General features: G+C 40.5%; 1 protein-coding gene across 1 annotated transcript in view; it reads left to right on the top strand.

Annotated features, from left to right (window-relative positions):
• LOC139262094 (drebrin-like) overlaps nt 1-18665 on the top strand; it is a 262722-nt gene that overhangs the window by 229997 nt on the left and 14060 nt on the right. The window contains exons 8-11 of the mRNA XM_070877247.1: nt 4268-4331; nt 6039-6131; nt 8054-8168; nt 17580-17714. Of these exons, the coding sequence (XP_070733348.1) occupies nt 4268-4331; nt 6039-6131; nt 8054-8168; nt 17580-17714 (407 nt within the window). The remainder of the gene's footprint in view (nt 1-4267; nt 4332-6038; nt 6132-8053; nt 8169-17579; nt 17715-18665) is intronic.

Here is an 18665-nt window from a genome sequence, read left to right as displayed (position 1 = left end):
TTTTCCCATTGAGTTTTGTGGCATCATCCAGTGATGAACTGCTGCAAATGCTTTTTCCAAACTAGTGAGAGTGGGCAAACACTCACTTAGAAAATTACAATTTATTTTACTGTCTAGATGGAATGATAAACTCCCATATTATTGGTAGTTATTGTCTGTGAATCATTTCAGTTGCCTATCTAGACAAATTTGTACTTCCAATGTTTCTATCGAGAAAGCAGGAATGGGGTACTGAAGTTGCATGTTCAGCCATGAACTCATTGAATGGCGGTGCAGGCTAGAAGGGCCGAATGGCCTACTCCTGCACCTATTTTCTATGTTTCTATGTTTCAAACGCAAAGCACTCGTGGTAAGTGTTTTAACTTTTTGCATAAAATTCCATGTGCGAAGTGTGCCAGAGACAGAGAGTGCTTAATGTGGAATCTCAACTGGGCAATTGTCCAGGTGGTCAGTACCAACCATGGGTGACACCAAGCAGAGCCCAGGCATCTCCTATGCGGGGAGAGAATATTTTGGGGGAGAGTTGTACCGAGGATATCCTTGCATCTCTCTTATGCCTGCCACAGAGGAAGTTGTTGGAAGCCTTTCTCCCTGGTGTTGCACTTCATTTATTTAGCAATCCGTTCCCATTTCAGTCCTAAAGTATGTCTTTGGACCGATCTGCATCTGCTTCGAGCTCCTTTTAAAGATTGAAGACTTCAGAAACCAACATACTGGTCCGAATCCGGCTGCTTCCTGCACTGGTCCGAATCCGGCTGCTCCCTGCACTGGTCCGAATCCGGCTGCTCCCTGCACTGGTCCGAATCCGGCTGCTCCCTGCACTGGGCCGAATCCGGCTGTTCACTGAGTAAGCTTCATTACCAAAGCAGTCTTAAAGCCAGGCTGTAGAGGTTTGTAACTTGTGACTAGTTCTTCTGCTGCTGTTGTGCCTCTGGTTTATCACCCTACTGTCATAATTGAGGGTCCTTGGAGTAAGGACTTCTCCACCCCCATAGCTGGCAGGTAGCTATAAATTCTGTACATAGATATACCTATATCGATCTATATATGCTGCCTGGTGGCTTTAAGGGTAAATGCACCAGATGCATTAGTGAGCCATACAGATCACCAAAGACCCAAGTCTGTGATGTTAGCTGAGTTAATAATAGAGGTGCTACAGTTGGTGTTAGTCTTCCTGGGCTCGGGAAGGAAAAAACATTATCTTGGTTTCTGGCCCTTATTCAGTACCATGATCGCTGCTAATGTACACAACTCAGCATGTCTGCGATGCTCCCACCATTGAACAGTCTACCTAACTATCTATAATGATGGGCTGTGAGATTCTATTGTTACCCATGGAATGTTCTCGCCTTGAGTCCCATCTTCAGGAGAATGGTCACAGTCTGGGAGAAAATTCTACAGTAAATTGGAAGTACAGAATTCATAAAAAGGCCTTTAAAAAAAGAAATTGTGAAACAGGGAAGGATGAACTAATATTTGACTCAAAAGTTTCATCTTGTTGTTGTTCAATGTCTTGTGTTCTCCTGCAATTCAATTGTCCTTTACCATTTTCGCATAAAGGAAAGAAGCGGAGACTTTCATGTGTGCAGTTCTTACTGTTTCTAGAATTTTCTATCATAGAGTAGTACAGTGCAGAAGGTGGCCATTCAGCCCACCCAGTCTGCGCCGACTCTTTTGAAGAGCAATTTAGTTAGTCCCACTCCCCGCTCTTTCCCCATATCTCTGCAATTTTTTCCCTTCAAATATTTATCCCATTCCCTTTTGAAAGCTACTATTAAATCTGTTTCTGCCACCCTGTCAGGCAGTGCATTCCAAATTCTAACCACTCGTTGCGTTAAAAGAAGTTTTTCCTCATGTCGCCTCTGGTTCTTTTGTCAATTGCCTTAAATCTGTCGCCTCTGGTTCTTTTGTCAATTGCCTTAAATCTGTACCCTCTGGTTATCGACTTGTCAGCCATTGGAAACAGTTTCTCTTTATTTACTCTATCTAAACCCTTCATGATTTTAAATGCCTCTATCAGATCTCCTCGTAATCTTCTCTGCTCCAAAGTGAATAACCCCAGCTTGTGATGTGGCACTTTTTTTTAGGTCTTCTGAAAGCTGTTTTTATTAATATATTCATATAAAAAGTGGCTTTGTTAGTGCCAGTAAAAACCAGTCAATATTTTCCCTATTATACTGTTGGAGCTGCAAACCTTTCTATGTCTGTTTGGATTATTATAGAATAAGAGGATAACAATTAGGAGCATGATGAGGCCACATGGTCCCACGAGCCTTCGCCACCATTCAGTAAGATCAGGACTGATCTTCAACCTCCACTCCACTTATTCTTGATTCCCCTAGAGTCCAAAAATCTATCTCAGCCTTGAACATACTTAATGATTCAGCATCCACAGCTCTTTGGGGTAGAGAATTCCAAAGATTCACAACTCTCTGAGTGAAGAAATTCCTCCTTATTTCAGTTTTAAATGGCTGACCCCTTATCCTGAGACTATACCTCCTACTTCTAGACTCTCCAGCCATGGGAAACAACCTCTCAGCATCTAGCCTGTCAATCCCCCTCAGAAACTTTTATGTTTCAATTAGATCACCTCTCATTCTTCTAAACTCCAGAGAGTATAGGCCCAATCTACTTAACCTCTCCTCATATAACAACCCTCTTATCCCAGGAATCAATCTAGTGAACTGTTGTTGCACCACCTCCAAGGCAAGTATATCCTTCCTTAAATAAGGAGACCAAAACTATGTACAGTACACCAGGTGTGATCTCACAAAAGCCCTGTACAATTGTAGCAAGACTTCTTTACTCTTGTACTCCAGCCCCCTTGTAATAAAGGCCAACATGCCATTTGTCGCCTTAATTGCATGCTGAACCTGCATGCTAATTCTGTGTGTTTCCTGTACGAAGACACCTAAATCTCTCTGAACACTAACTTTTTATAGTTACTCATAATTTAAAACAAAGTCTGTTTTTCTGTTCTTTCTACCAAAGTGAATAACCTCACATTTCTCTACATTATACTCTATCTGTCATCTTATTGCGCACTCACTTGTCTATATCCTTTTGCAGGCTCTTTGTATCCTCCATTACAGCTTACTTTCCTGCAATATTATGTAATGTTATAGGGCTGCAAATATATTGAATGGAGTGGAAATTTTGGGAGAATCATTTGTATTGTTTCATGACGAATCATAATACATCAGTAAGATTAAAGGTCTCCTTTTCAAATTCAAATTCAAAAAATCACCAAAATGTATTAACTGAAATCATAAGAGACACGTGGGGGAATACTTTTTATTCAGAGTATTCCGCCATTTTATACTAGAAGAAAAATCTGTCTCTGTATATGTTCTGCATTCTGTTTTTTTTATCACTTTCTTGGTCATTCAACATTTTACTTATAGTAACATACCATTTGTTCATCTCTATTCCACATGTTGGTAAATATTAGATAGTGTTGGAAAATGCAGGGATTTTCATTATTTTTTTGCCCCATTTTCCTGGAGTCTACAGCAGTAATCCACCTGATACGGGGTAGTTTCTTTACAGCTTTGAGGGCTCCATTTTGTCAGATTCTCCACCATTTTGTAATGGATTGAAAGTGGAATCGCCAACCATGGGCAAACCAACACGATGGTGGCTGATTCTCAGCATAGTTTCAGCATAAAGCATTTGTGTGGAGTATGTTTGCCAGACGCATGCCAGACAAGAGACTCCCTAAGCAATTGCTCTATGTGGAGCTCCTTCACGGCAAACGAGCCTAAGGTGGGCAGTGGAAACGTTACAAGGACACCCTCAAAGCTTCCCTGGTAAAGTGCGACATTATCACTGACACCTGGGAGTCCCTGGCCGAAGACCGCCCTAGGTGGAGAAAGTGCATCCGGGAGGGCGTTGAGCTCTTTAAATCTCAACGGCGCGAACGTGAAGAGGTCAGGCGCAGGCAGCGGAAGGAGCATGCAGCAAATCAGTCCCAGTCCCACTCCCCCCCCCCCCCCCTCCCCGACGAATGTCTGTTCCACCTGTGACAAGGTCTGTGGCTCTCATATTGGACTGTACAGCTACCAAAGGACTTACTTTAGGAGTGGAAGCAAGTCTTCCTCGATTCCGAGGGATTGCCTATGATGATGATGCTGATGATGTTTGTATGCGTGATGGGGGTGGGAAGAAGCTCCAATTAATGCTGTTGTCTCTTACTCCAGTCTTAGCATGGTGTTGCCTCTTGTCTTATTGATTATTTCTTTTTATGTGTGTGCTTTTTAATTTTTAGGAAGAAACTGCAAAGCCTGGAAGTTGATGAAATCAAAGATGTATCAAAGCAGAGCAATAACCGGGTCAGTGAGACTTGTAGTTCTCATTACAGATATTCTTAGTAACTGGATGGCTGTGTAACATTTCACTGCTGCCTGTTTGTGCCTCCCCTTGGAGCAGAAAAGAGGGAGGGGGAATGAGCCAGAGATACAGTGTCCCTAAATAAGTGCAGCTTCATACTGATTGACCACAGAATGTCATTCCCCCTCCCCCACCACCCCTTGTCTGCGGTTTACTCACCCAGCATGTTGGACATAGAAAGCAAAGATCCTATCCTCCCCCACGCCCCACCCCCGCCCCCGCCACCCACCACTGTCACCATTTAATTTCTGCTATTTCAGGTTATGAGCAGAGATTTGCAGAATGAGAATGAGAGGCACTTGCTGACTCAACCCATTCCAGCAAACCAGCTAATCCTCCTGGTGCTCTCTGTTATGGGGATTGGGAAATGCCTTCTATACAGAAAAGGTATGAAGAGCTCTTGCTTTCCAGATCTGGCCAACTTTTAATATCCTAGCACCACCTCATTGATAGAATAATACTGTTTGTTCTGTATATAATTAATTTAATCTTTTAAAAAAATTTTTTAGAATGTATGTGAGTTGGTCTAATGAAAGTGAAAGGACACAGTTATACAGAGAGAGAGAAAGATGGCTTCCATTTCTTCTAAAATAATGGCTTCCATTTCTTTATTTTTTGTATTTCATTTAGTTGTCAATCACTCAAAGAGCAGATAGATTTACTGTAGACATGTAATCTATAACTTAAAAGTGCAGTAAAATTCAATATGCTACAATTTAATATGCTAGTAGTTTGACCAGTTGGAAAGTGCTGCTTAGAATAACTTAGATATTTTGAATAGATGTCATTTCAAGCTGGCATAATGTGTTCACCAGTACCTTAAACATTTACAACTCTAATTTTAAACAGAAATACAGTTGAGATGCCGATGAGCAGAGTGTGTGACGACTGTACCACCAGGTGTAAATTCCCTCATGCTTACCAGTTGGTACAGTAAACAGTTGGTTCAGGACAGGCATACCAGGAAAGATGATGAGAAACTGTAGAATTATTTTTGCTGTAAATATATTTTTACAATCTGAGATTCTACACACAAATATTCCCAACATGAAAAGAAATAATCCTGCCAACGATGGATTCATGTTTGACTATGCAGGCAGATAGTGCATTGCACTTCAATCTTCCTTCCTCAGTATTTTGCACAAGTTGTTGTCAATACAATTAATTCCCGATATAAACCTGTCTCTCCTCCTTTAAAACGCTCCTTAAAACCAAGCTTTTGGCCACCTGTCCTAATATCTCTGTGGCTCGGTGCCAAATTTTGTTTGATAATGCTGCTGTGAAGCACCTTGGGAAGTGTAAGGTGCTATATAAATGCAAGTTTTTAGTGTTCGAAATAATCCACACATCATTCTAATGCTTTTGTGCCATGATATCTGCTGTAATACTGCTCTGATATACCAGATCTGTTATATTTTGCACCTTATATAATGTGAATAGATGTTAGCAAAATGTACATCGTTCATTTGTTTTTAGCATATTTTATTTTGCACTTCATAGTTGTGGTAATTTTGCCTTGCTTCACCTGTCTCTGTTCATCCAAAATTAAAATGGCAACAAAAGAGCTCCGGGGAGAACTGCTACAGTGTGAGTCTGTGCTGGAATGTTCAAAAATGCATGTAATCCTAACCATGTTCATTTTGAAATAGGAAGTGCAAAAGGAGGGAGTGGAGGAGGAGGAGGAGGAGGAGGATGACGAGAACAAAGGGTCCAAGATCAGCGATTCGGCTGAGAAAGCAGCAGTAAGCATTTAAATGGGATCAAAGTGTCCTGATAGGGGTTAGGCACAAGCATATTCTACTGAAAAGATAACAATCCTGGATGTCCTAAGATGTAGCCCTATATTGTAACAGATAATGGTACTGAAAGATGGTGGGCCAGAAATTCATGAACCTGGGGGAAACTTCTGAAGTGTTGACCAGGTGGGTGGGGCAGAGTTTGGGGTAGAACCTAGAGGTTTTATTTACCTCAGTACAAGTTAGGTAATAAGCAGACGCTTCTTGTGCACATACCCTTTCCGTGTTGATATCCCGAGAAGAGGCAGGACTGGATGGATGATGGTCATCCAAAATCCAGCCAGTTCCACCTCAGTTGCCCTCGATGTACTGTACACCTGCGTGAAGCAGTGGTGCTAGGACTGGATATTGGCAGAAATGGCCTCCAAGCTCCTTTTCATTGATTGGTTCCCTGCTCCAGCCTCTGGGAAAGTGTAAGTTTGAATTCAGGGCTCTTTAGTTCTTTTTCTCAGGTTGCACAGCTCTGGTACGCTGTGACAATATACCACAGCAAAATTGGGCCCCTCTATCACGCTTGCACCAGAACAGTGCTGACGGCTGCCCAAACTATGCAAATTAGCCTGACTCCAGTATTTCAGACAGGGTCAGGAGATAAGCAGCAGCTGGGTGGAAATTCCATCCCCTCCCCCCAGGCTTTCCCAGAAATTTCTCGCCTGCTAAAAATAAAACTGCGATAGTTTAAGAATGTTTCTAGAGAGTTTCAAATATGTAACCTTCATTCATGGTGAGAATACTCAGTTAACCATAAGGACGTTATTGTTATCGTTATCATCCTTATTTTCAAATCCCTCCAAGGTCGATCCCCTCCCCCCCCTATCACTGTAATCTCCTCCAGCCCCACAACCACCTCCCCTCCCCCCCCCCACCCCGAGATGTCTGCGCTTCTCTAATTCTACCCTCTTGAGCATCCCTGATTGTAATCGCTCAACTATTGGTGACCATGCCTTCTGTTGCCTAGGCCCTGCCTAAACCTCTCCGCCTCTCTACCTCTCTTTCCTCCTTCAAGACACTCTTTAAAACATACCTCTTTGACCTAGCTTTTGTTCACCTGCGTTAATTTCTACTTCTATGGCTCAGTGTCAAATTTTTACCTCATGATACTCCTGTGAAGAACCTTGGGATGTTTCACTATGTTAAAGACCCTATATAACTACAAGTTGTTGTGGTTATTAAGTGTAATAAAATGATTGTGTTTTAATGCTCTGGCCCCTTCCTCAGTGATGAGGTATCACTTAACAGGATTTCAGTGAGATGATGCAGGCTGTAACTATGCCACAAAAAGAGTGTTTTTATATTGGTTTAGCGTTATTGAGCATTTCAGGGCTTTGTGACCAAACTGTGCATAGGGTATGGGAAAAATTTATAGTACTGTATATTTAAAACATCAATGACGAGCTAAAACCATGAGGGTGTAAATGCAATATAATAGAATCTGTGTTTTCCACCCCCCCCCCCCATATTAATGATTGACTAATGAAATTGCATGTTTCAAAGCTACGTTTTCCAATTTTGATAGCTGATCATTGATTATGGAAAAAAATAAGCATTCTGCTGTTGTTTTTATTATAAGGAATTTCAAGCCACCCCCTCACCATATGCACAAACATTATGGCACTATTGCCTCAAAACACCCAACAGAAAATTCAGTTTGAATAATCAGAACGTGGTCATCTTGCATTCAGATAACCTGACACAGGAGTATTACTCAATGAAGTTATGAACAAGATTGGTGGGAAAGATGGTTAACCAAAGCAAAACTTATTTCTAACTTTACAACCATGCTTCTAGACATGCTGGAGCAGTTTTAAAGATAGCAACTTTCTCTGCAATATAACATCTCCTTTTCTCACATTCCCTTCTACCAACAGGAAGCTGCGGCTCTTATTGCACTGCGGGATGGAAATCCAAGGGAATTCTTTAAGCAGCGAGAACGAGCCATGACAACAAGTTTTGAGACTGTAAATTTTTCAGGCCAAAAACCAGGTAGGACAAAGTATGTTTTGTTTCCATTTCTGCACCTCCAACCCCTTATTTCCCCTAGGCCTCTCATTCTCCATGAAAATTCCTTCCATCAAAATGGCGGAGTTAATGGTCCTGCCTATCTTTTTATCATCAAGTCCATTTCATAGGTCAGTGCAAATAAAATTGTCTTTTATTTTGCAACCGATTTAGAGGCTTGATGAAATGATCACGATCAGGTCATCAACCACAAGATATGTGAACCAAGCAACCTAATGTGAAACGAAGTGCTACTAGTAAACAGTTAGACCTCATGTAACTGAGGTTTTTCACATGATTCCTGATCATGGCAGATGATGTAAATGACTCAGTGGGGCTGTAACTGATCGTGTAAACTAGTGGACAGTGTCATAGAGCGCTATCTGATCAGTTCAATCAGTTAAATTGATGGAGGAGCATATGAAGTAATTAATGCATGGAATGGAATGAATAATCAATCATGTTGAATGACTTGGGCTCGAATTATGTAGTGATGCAATCTTGCCAGATAGAATAGTTGGAAAAGGAATGGGTGATTGTATCAGATAATGTAGTTGGGAATGAATGGGAGAAAGCCTGCTCATAACAGATGATGTATTTAGAAAGGACATGGGAATGGGATAGAAGAACATACAGTTGTCTCAAATGAAGTAAACAGGAATAGGGAGAAGTTGTACTCAGTTGTGCCAGGTGACGTAGTTAAGGGTGGACTGAGTAGTGCCTAGCTGTGTTGGATAACTTAACTAGTTGAGGTTGAGCCACTTGTGATCAGGTTGAATGATACTACAACAACAAGACGTATGTATATAGTGCCTTTAACATAGTAAACTGTCCCAAGGCGCTCCACAGGAGTATTATAAGTCAAGAAGTTTGACACCAATATTTGGGGAAGAAGTTTTATCAATATTTGAGTATCCCAAAATGTTTTCATATTGTGTGCTCCTAGGGCCACTCTCCATAGAAATGCCATTGCTAATTAGGATAGTTATTTAGTACAATCAACAAGTTAAATTCCAATTGAATGTTTTGATGAACAGGGCTCCACTGTATAAATAGCTTCCTGCTGTCAAGCTTTATGATCTGGAACGGAAACAGAACTCAATCAACACTTGCTGTAACTGCTGTCCATTCCACTCATTTTCTACATATTTAGATACCTGGGTTTACATCTCTTCATTAAATAAAGTCACCGTTCTGTATTATCGGCCAAAAAAATGGAGACACTTGGAGGGAAGAAGATAACTAGAACATGCAAACAAAAGGAATAATAAATACTTAATATAATTAAATCTAACCAAGATCAAACCTGCCCTTCCGTGCTTTTCTGGGTTAGGGCGGTGTTACATGTACAGTTTGTTTTTATGATATCTCCCCAACTAAGCATGAAAAGAATTTGATGTTTCAAACTCCTATGGCTGGTTAATTAGAAAACACTGCTGTTGAGTTGAAACTATTCAAGGTACTCATTGAGGCTAATCAAATCTTTTCAAGTAGTGTAGAAGACGACATATTTTGGAGGATGGTTGAATAGCAGATACTGAAAGAAGTTGCAAGAACAATCTTCTGCTCCCTATAACCTTCTTATCGTTGGCACTAACATCAGCTCCATAGAATCCCTAATACGTGCTTGAATTTCTCCCTTCCCAATACTGCTCTCAGCAATGTAGGACTCCTAATATTCAGTCTGGCACTTGTCGGTCACAATGCTATCCTCAAATGTTGGGTCCTCTGTATGTTAACAGTGACCCCCATATTGCCTTCACCAATGCATTGTCCTCCACATCTGACCTGCTTCACCCACTATTAGAATATGGGCTATCAGTATTACTGGCAGGTGGTAGATAAATGCGTGTGGACCACAATTTTCCTGGACTATATTTATAACCGAATCTCAGAGGTGAATGATTTGCACTTTGGGCTACTTGTTCAGTTTCTTTAGCCAAGAGCCCATTGTGTGAGCTTGGATTTAGTAGAAAATAATCAAATACATCAGTCAACTCACCGACCATTTAAGTTTATGTTCAGGGTATGTATGGACCATTTTCATTGATGCCAAGCCGTTATTCATGTCTCTTGAATTAGTAATCTGTCCATGCTTTTTGTTTCTACCACATCCATATTTGTGATGCTACATAAACTCCCATCTGCCAGTTAACAGTTTTCTGCAGCCAAGATCCACTCATCAAACTGACACTCACTCTGTACCAACCAAGGCTGCATCCATTGAGCTGGTGGCAGACTGAATTCACTATGCTGGATGTTTGTCTATTTGAATAGTCTGCAGACATTGGTCTAGGTGACAGCATATCTAGTTGAGTCCACATTGAACACCGTAGGTGATATCTGTCCCATAAGCTAAAATTGTGGCTAACAAAGAGAAACAGAATATCTTATTTTTTTTCTTCATTGGTTATTGGCCTCTATTTAGGCATTATTTTGTTGAGAATAACCTCTGCTATGGACCAAACAGCATCTGTGGAGAGAAAGCAGAGTTAACGTTTCGGGTAGATGACCCTTCGTCTGCTATGGACCTGTGAGCCGTCGGCTGCTCTAATTAAACTATGCATGAAAGATCAAAGGGATGGAGATTAAATCCAATATCTTCCCTGAATCTCAATGGGAATAGTTTTCCTTTATCTACTTTTTATTGATTAAAGATTTTTTGAAAATTCCTTTTCAACAAGTACATCCCCACTGCAGCTCTTCCAAAGTTATCCAAGTGATATCTTGAAAAGAAAACCGCTCATTGTCTTGCACTGTGAACAAGTTGTCTGGAGGGATATGGTGATTTCTAGTACAGTGGAGCCATGTTATTATCATACCCAGCTTACAATGTTTGCCGATTCAGCAATTGATTCAACTTAGAAAACAGAAGGCAAAAACAGAACAAATAATGGAAGCATAAGAAAGTTAAAGACATCTGAAAGAGATGTAGCACAGGCACAAGGATGGGAGTGGTGGGGGTGGAAATAAGAAGTGATTGAGATTAGAAAAAGGGGTATAAAGTGGGTACAAAGGAGAGATGGTAAAACATAGGCATAAGAGAAAATAGGTGTGAAGAACAAGGTTGTGGTAGAAAGGCTGTGAAACAAAGGAAGCAGCAAGAAGTTGCAAGGCAGAGGGGAGAGGTGATAGAAAAGGGATGTGAAGGGAGGAAAGGTTGATTTTAAAAAGTGAGATTTCCGAGGCATTCAATGGTTCGGGCATATTTTGATGTGAGTAATAATGAGATAACTCTTTTCAACTAGGTGGGAGCAGTTCAGCTCTATTATTTGTCTGAAGTTAAGGTGATTCTGGCTAATTGAACTGCATTACCCATCTATTAGCCAAAGTGTTCTAGCTGGCACCTATAGAAATGCATGGAAATTGGCTGAGTATCTGAATATTTTAGTTAGATATTTAGAATGGTATGGCAATAAGCAGGTTACACTGCATTAGTTGCATTACCCACCTCATCAATCCCTTTTGCTACCCCCTTAAACCTCTTAGCTATTTGCTATTGTGTGTTACTGACTGGTGTGACACATTCTCCCCACAGGTCGAGTGAACAGCCCTTTCCTTAAGAATCAGCACAGTCTGCCCGAGCGATCATGGTCCCCTCCAAGATCCCCTTGCCCTCGAATCGCAGTTAACCATACCCCCTTCCAGTCTTTCCCCTCATGTATGTATACTTTCTAATAAAATAAAATATAGAGTATCATGTTTCTTGGAATAGAAGCATGCACTTTCTAAAGTATGGAGACTCTTGTAGGCTTCCTTACACTGCTAGAGCCCGTCTAATATATTGTATAAAGCTGATGTATCTTGAGTCTCTAAATATAATTAATGTATTCTCTTAGCTAGTGTTTCACCTCTGAGACTTCTTTTCATTGTCCCAAGACTGAGGGAATGAAGGTCTTCTCCCTTTGATGGGGTCTGGATGATGCAGTGGGATAGAATAAAAATGTCCAACCTGCCAAATCAGACCTGTCTCACAATTTCATCCAGCCCACTAAGCAGCTCTGCGTTTACAAAATGATGCTGCAGCTCTGAACCTATTCTTGCCCCAACTCAGAGCCTCAGGAAAGCAAAGTGAGCTCTATTAATGAAAAGTGCTAATTTCTGAAAAACCCATGGGTCGAAAGAGATGATCTGTCAGTGAAAAATAAAGACATAGGCAGCCTTGCCAGCTCTTTAAACAGGAGTGCACAAAGTTGCCACATACCTCCGCTCCCAGCATCACAGCTTCTTCCTTCGAGGTGAAACCCACCTCAAGGATCCATAATACTGCCAGTCCTAACTGGAGAGAGAGAGCAGCACTGCTGGGAGCAATAGGCACATGTCAGTGTGGTTTGCAATCAAGGAGTTCTGAGGATGTTGTAAGATTGAGAAAACCCTTTAAACCCCAAGTTTTTGCTTTCAAATGTGGATGCAATCAGCTGGATACAAAAGGTCTCTTGGCCTTTTTCAAAGAGTAGGTTAGTTCTCCTGTAGTTCTGACCAACATTTATCCCTCAACCAAGAGTACCAAAACAGATTAGCCTGCAGTTTCTTCCACATTTGTGCCCAGCTACACTCGGCTTAAAAGACCAGAGTTTTGGGTTAAGTTGAATACATGTGTAACTACAATATGCTCAATTCTCCTTCATCTATTAGGTTCATCCATCAAACCTTCTGTCCGAACGAATCTCCGTCCAGAAAACTGGCCACGCCTCCAACCCTCAAATGAGTTTCCTCCAATTGTGCTTGTTGGCGGGGGCGGGGGGGGGGGTGGGGGTGATGGGAGGTGGTGGTGGAGGTCTCAACATTGTGTCCAGATTTTCAGGCTCAGCTGGAAGCAAAGCCAATGTTCTGGTCTTTTAATTGCAAATTTCTTTTAAAAAATTTATCCTCCCTCAGACCTGCTCTGTTATTTTCTGTTTCGTTTAATGCATTTTACGGCCACGTGTAAGTCACATTAAAAATTGAAAAGCTTCCCTGATTGCAAGTTCTTAAAAAGTGCTGTGCTTGATGTGCATGAATGATGGTTAAATAAGTTAAAACTTTAAATTTTAAGACTGACAGATGAAAAATATGGTGTGGACAAGGCATTTTCTTGAGCCCTGATTGTTTATACTGATTTATGCGCATTTGGGCCCATTGTAAGTTTGGGCACATTCTAATAAGATTGGGAGAATACTTTGGTGTAACTTGACATTGGCAACATGAATGTAGTTTCGGGTGCAACTTCTGGGTTGTGCCCAAGGAGTAAACTCCAGGCCACTATCCTGTTATTTATTTCATTGCTGTTTGTGGGACTTTGTGTACAAATTGGCTGCTACATTACAACACTTCAAAAAGTACTTCATTGGATGTAAAGTGCTTTGGAAGTCCTGACATGAAAGATGCTATATAAATGAAAAATATCTTTCTCACTAATTTACAGTCACTAATTGCCTTTTGGTATTGTATATAATCTGCTTTTTATAAATTTAATGGGGGTTGCCATGATGGGTTTGCCAGCAACTGATTCACACAAAAAAGCCCTTGGAAAGCCCCCAGGAATGGAAGGCCACTAACCAGGGAACTTCTATAATCATAATTCATCCTGACTGGAAATCAACTTAATCATACGTGACCCACTCAATAGTTGTGGCTTGTAGATCCAGCCCACTGCTCCAAAAGGTTGGAAGACTGCTGACACTTCTGGAACTTAGATGCAAATTTAGCCCCAACAAAAAAGAATGAAAATATGCTGTCTTTACTAAAAGTATAATTTCAAATTCTTCTGGACTGTTTCAATCTAGTTTTTAAACAGGCCACCACAAAAAATTCCTACAAATCGAATAGCAGCAAATCTGTAATCCCACATTGAGATACCAAGCTTTCTGAATGGCAATTTCAGTCTGGTAAAATGGAGGGAGCTGTTGGGTTATGGTAAGATATATTTTTGGGACAGTGTAACAGATGCCTGATTTGTATTTAACTCATGCTATACCTGATCTGGGAATGATTTATGCTGTCGCCTACATAGCAGTGACTAGGGCTGGGATGTTCTGCTCTTGTCCTCACCTGCGATTCATCTGATTGGGAGGAGAATCACAGGCTGCTTTGTGCAGAAACAAAAACGCTACCCTTAGTCTTCAAAAGGATCTTTGTTTTATTTACTTAGCAGGAGAATTAGATCAAATGCAACACGAGGTAACTCGGTAATATAACTAAGTTATATTGAACTTAGTAAGGAGCAACACTGCCCAAATACTATTTAATTCTACTCCTGTTTGCAGTTTGTGTTTTCATCTTTACAATTCAGTTCCTTCTAATTTGGACATTTAAATATGATCAACAACTGAAAGTGGTTACACACAATAGGGGGATGGGACAGGTTATTTGAGGAGATTTGAATGCCATAACGTGAATAGGAAGTGGGCTTGCACAGTGGAATAAAAAAATCTACATTAAGTAATTGACACATTCCAAAATGTGTGAAAAGGGAAGATAAACATAGCTAGTGTGTGACTGGAGAGGAATAATGGACTGTGTGGATGTTGTTATACCAAAGTGGGGCTAAAGGGGAAATAGCTGATTTAGCCTTCAGTCTCGTCTTTCTTTAGGCCAGCCTGTTTTCAGTTTAAAAATCCATTGCATGCCTTGCATGCTTAAATTTGCCTTTTTTAAGTGTGTTCTCTGCTTTTGGGCAACATGGCAAAGCCACATTTTATTTGCTGCTGTGCACTTCACCAGTGAATGCCATGTTATCTATCATGTTTTGCATCTTGGAATGTGCAAGTGCTCTTCAGGAAGCTCTTCAGACAGCGTTTCAGTATACACAATTCAGAAGCATGGGCACCGGTTAGGAAGCTTCTGTCCAATGGCCCAATAATATGTTTCATGTAAGAATTTCCATGATTCTCTCGCAATTTCCCGACTTATCTGCGGAAGATCAATAGAAACCCTGTAGAAATGGTGCAAACAGTATTTTTTAGCCGTTTACGCAGTTCATCCAGGGATTCCGCTGATCTACCACTGGAGAAACTCCACAGAAATTCTTGGCAGATATGTTTTGAACTTAACTCAGCCATACAGGAATTGAAGCATATTTAGAAACAATCACATATATTAACAAATAAAAAGATAAGGGCCTAGAAATTCACCAAGAATTCTTAAAATTAATGATTTGTCTTTATAGTTTGAACAAAAAAAGATATTTTGGACTTTAGATTTCTTCATCCCTTCTGTCCTGAAAATGGTGACTCAAGCTTTGGTAAGTTCTGTGGGCAACACCCTGCTCTGGTACCTTACCCAAGTGACCATTCTTAATATGTGAGTCTGGACAGTGAGTATTAATGACATTCATTTGTTGGAGTCATCACAGGCCAGCCAACCTCTGTCCCCATCTTGAATCTTCACTTCCAACAGGAGACAATGGGTAACAGACAGAGATGAGGATTCTGGCTGATTCCCTCTCCTCCCGAGCCCAGTGACAGCGAAGCCAGTTATCGTATTCCTAGCCACGGCCCCAGCTGAGATCATCTAACTCAGAACACACTGAAGAGCAAAACTTCCAATTTTTCAGGGCTTCATGGCTCAATACCACACATTCATCAGTACATTTATCCACTAATCCATTCGAGGAAGAATTTGCTTCATCTGATAATTCTAGGCATTGTACAAACAAAGTTAGAATTTAGCCATGAGGATATTGCTGTTGCAGCCACCTGGTAAATAAAATTAAGCACAACAAGGAGAATTGTGATGCTACAAACTTTATATTAAATGGTATTTTGGAGTATGCCAAATATGTAGTGGAAGAGAGAGGAATTCTGGCTCATGCACCTGTCCAAAATACCATTTTAATACAGCTATTATTGCGTGGAGTAGATCTAGGCTCCTAAATGCAAATACTGTCCTATTGAGGAATTGAAAATGGGAGCATATATCCAAATCAGTGCTGATTATTCCAATATACGCTTTGAACTTTCCAAGGATACAGTATCTGTATTTTTGGTAATGAGCATGATTGAAATAGTTCACAATCAGAATCTCAGTAAAAATTGTGGCAAAAGATGTACTTTCATTTATTCCCACAAACAAACTGGTAAGTTAGAAATTTCTGAAAAATGCTTTTTCATGTAAAAGTCCTAGTGGATTCAATCTACTCTCCATCGCCTATTCCATTACTCCATATGGTACTCTGCAAACTCTTAATAGCCTCGTATTCTACGTGTTTACATATGGGCATTCAAAACTTAGCCCAAGCGCTCCAAAGTTTCTGCTTTTCTTATCTGTTGATGGGTCACTTCAACTGTCCTGCCATCCATTGGTGCCTCAAAAGCAGTTTCACATTCTTGCCATTTCTGTGTCTGAAAAGCAATTTCACATTCCTGTCCTCTGTGCACCTGAAAAGCAATTCCACTTTCTTGTGTTCCTTGTGTGCCACAGAAGGTAGGTTCCACCTTCCTCTTTTTTTTCCTGTGTGCCTCAGAAAATAAATTTCACCTTCTCTATGTGCCAGAAAAGCAGTTCCATCTTTGTGTGTCTTCTATTTGTGCATTCAAAGGTAAGTTCCACTTTCCTGACTTCCTGAAAAGCAGTTCCACATTCTTATTTCCCTTGAGTGCCTAAAAAGGTAAGCTCCAGCTTCTTAACTGAGAAAAGATGCTCATTGATCAATAACCAGTTACTTGACATGGCCTACTATAGGAAACTATGCTAGGACCATTTAGGTTCTCTAGCCCAGGCTGCACAGAAGGAATTTCTCTGCATCACTTCCTGTTATGGATGGAAAGTTAACTTATTTTTATCTTTTTTGATCTCTCCTTTAATTAATGGCAAAAACACATTATAAAGACAAAAGTGAAACATTTCAGTCCTTAATTAGTTATTGCCCCAAACAGGAAATTATGCAAAAGCACTTCCTTGGCACTTCTCTGAGGAAAGATCTGATGGCTCCACCCTAGCTAAATCCTGCCATTTCTAACTTGTTTAAAATTCCTCACTTGTACATAAATAGAAGATGATTATAGTCACATGTAGCTGTTGACTTTGCTGCTGGATCAGTTGTAAAGAGTAATTGTCCTTTATCACAGCTTATCTAAAAAAAAAATCATTTCTAAAAGTTTATTCATTGCATGACAGCATGAGCAATTTTCTTCTCCAAAATACTCCAATATGATGACTCCTCTCCCTTTTTATTGTATTGTATTGTATTGTATTGTACTGCATTGATCATTTTCTGATTTAAGATCAGGTGGTTCTAGTTTTACTCTACAGTGTTCATTATCAGTAGCCAAAATCATTTCTGCTTATGTAATTGACAAAGCATTCTATGGATTTTGAAACCATTGAATTATATTTAGTAGTTTTTCCTTTAAAATTGTGATTTGCCTGTTATTCTAGGTTCCTAATTAATTTTTGCATTCAACTCTGTTATAATAGCTCACCAGACACAATTTGAATCGAGCAGAGTGGAAGATGTAACGTCCTTCAATGCTCCAGAGTCGAGCATCGTTGCAACACCAATATATGAAGAGGCCGAAGAGGAAGAGCTTCCAAAGTTAATCCGGGATGCAGGTATATTTGGAGAATGGATCCCCTTATAAAGAATTGAGTGGCTTATCTCCGCAACAAGGACATGATTGTGAATTTTGGCCTACTACCTAATGTGAATCCATCAAACACAGTGCAAGGAAAGATAAGGAAGAAGCTGATGCTCTCTACTTTACCTAATAATTGATATTTCCCCTGGTGGCAGAGTTTAGCTTTATGTACATGTCCCACAACATTTTGTAATCTATTTACCTTCCCTTACAACTGAAGAGGACACTTGGAAATGAAGTGAAGATACAGGATAAAAACGAGTACCAAGTTATATAAGAACGTAAGAAATAGGAGCAGAAGTAGGCCATTTGGCCCTTCGATCCTGCTCCACCATTCAATAAGATCATGGCTGATCTGATCTTGGTCTCAACTCCACTTCCCTGCCTGCTCCCCATAACTCTTGACTCCCTTATTCAAAAATCTGTCTCCACCTTAAATATATTCAATGACCCAGGCTCCACAGCTCTCTGGGGAAGAGAATTCCAAAGATACATGACCATCTGAGAGAAGAAATTCCTCCTCATTTCCATTTTAAATGGGAGACGCCTTATTCTGAAATTATGCCCCTTTAGTTCTAGATTCCCCAACGAGGGGAAACATCCTCTCTCTATCTACTCTGTCAAGCCCCTTCAGAATTGTACATGTTTCATAGACCAAAACTGAACACAATATTCCACGTGAGGACTCAGAGGCCCTATACAACTGCAGTAAGATCTCCCTGCTTCTATACTCAATAAGATCCCCTCTCAATCTTCTAAACCCCAATGAGTATAGGCCCAACCTGTTCAACCTTTCTTCATAAGACAGTGCCAGCTATTAATCTAGTGCCAGCTTAGCATGGTTATTAAGCTAATGTCTGTTTCTTGTTACAAAGCCCATTGTGTTATAATGGGCTATGCCATCTTTCTTGGCCATTGCTTTGAA

Source organism: Pristiophorus japonicus, chromosome 4 (assembly GCF_044704955.1).
Source record: "Pristiophorus japonicus isolate sPriJap1 chromosome 4, sPriJap1.hap1, whole genome shotgun sequence".
Lineage (NCBI taxonomy): Eukaryota > Metazoa > Chordata > Chondrichthyes > Pristiophoridae > Pristiophorus > Pristiophorus japonicus.
This window is presented reverse-complemented; position numbering and strand designations above follow the sequence as displayed.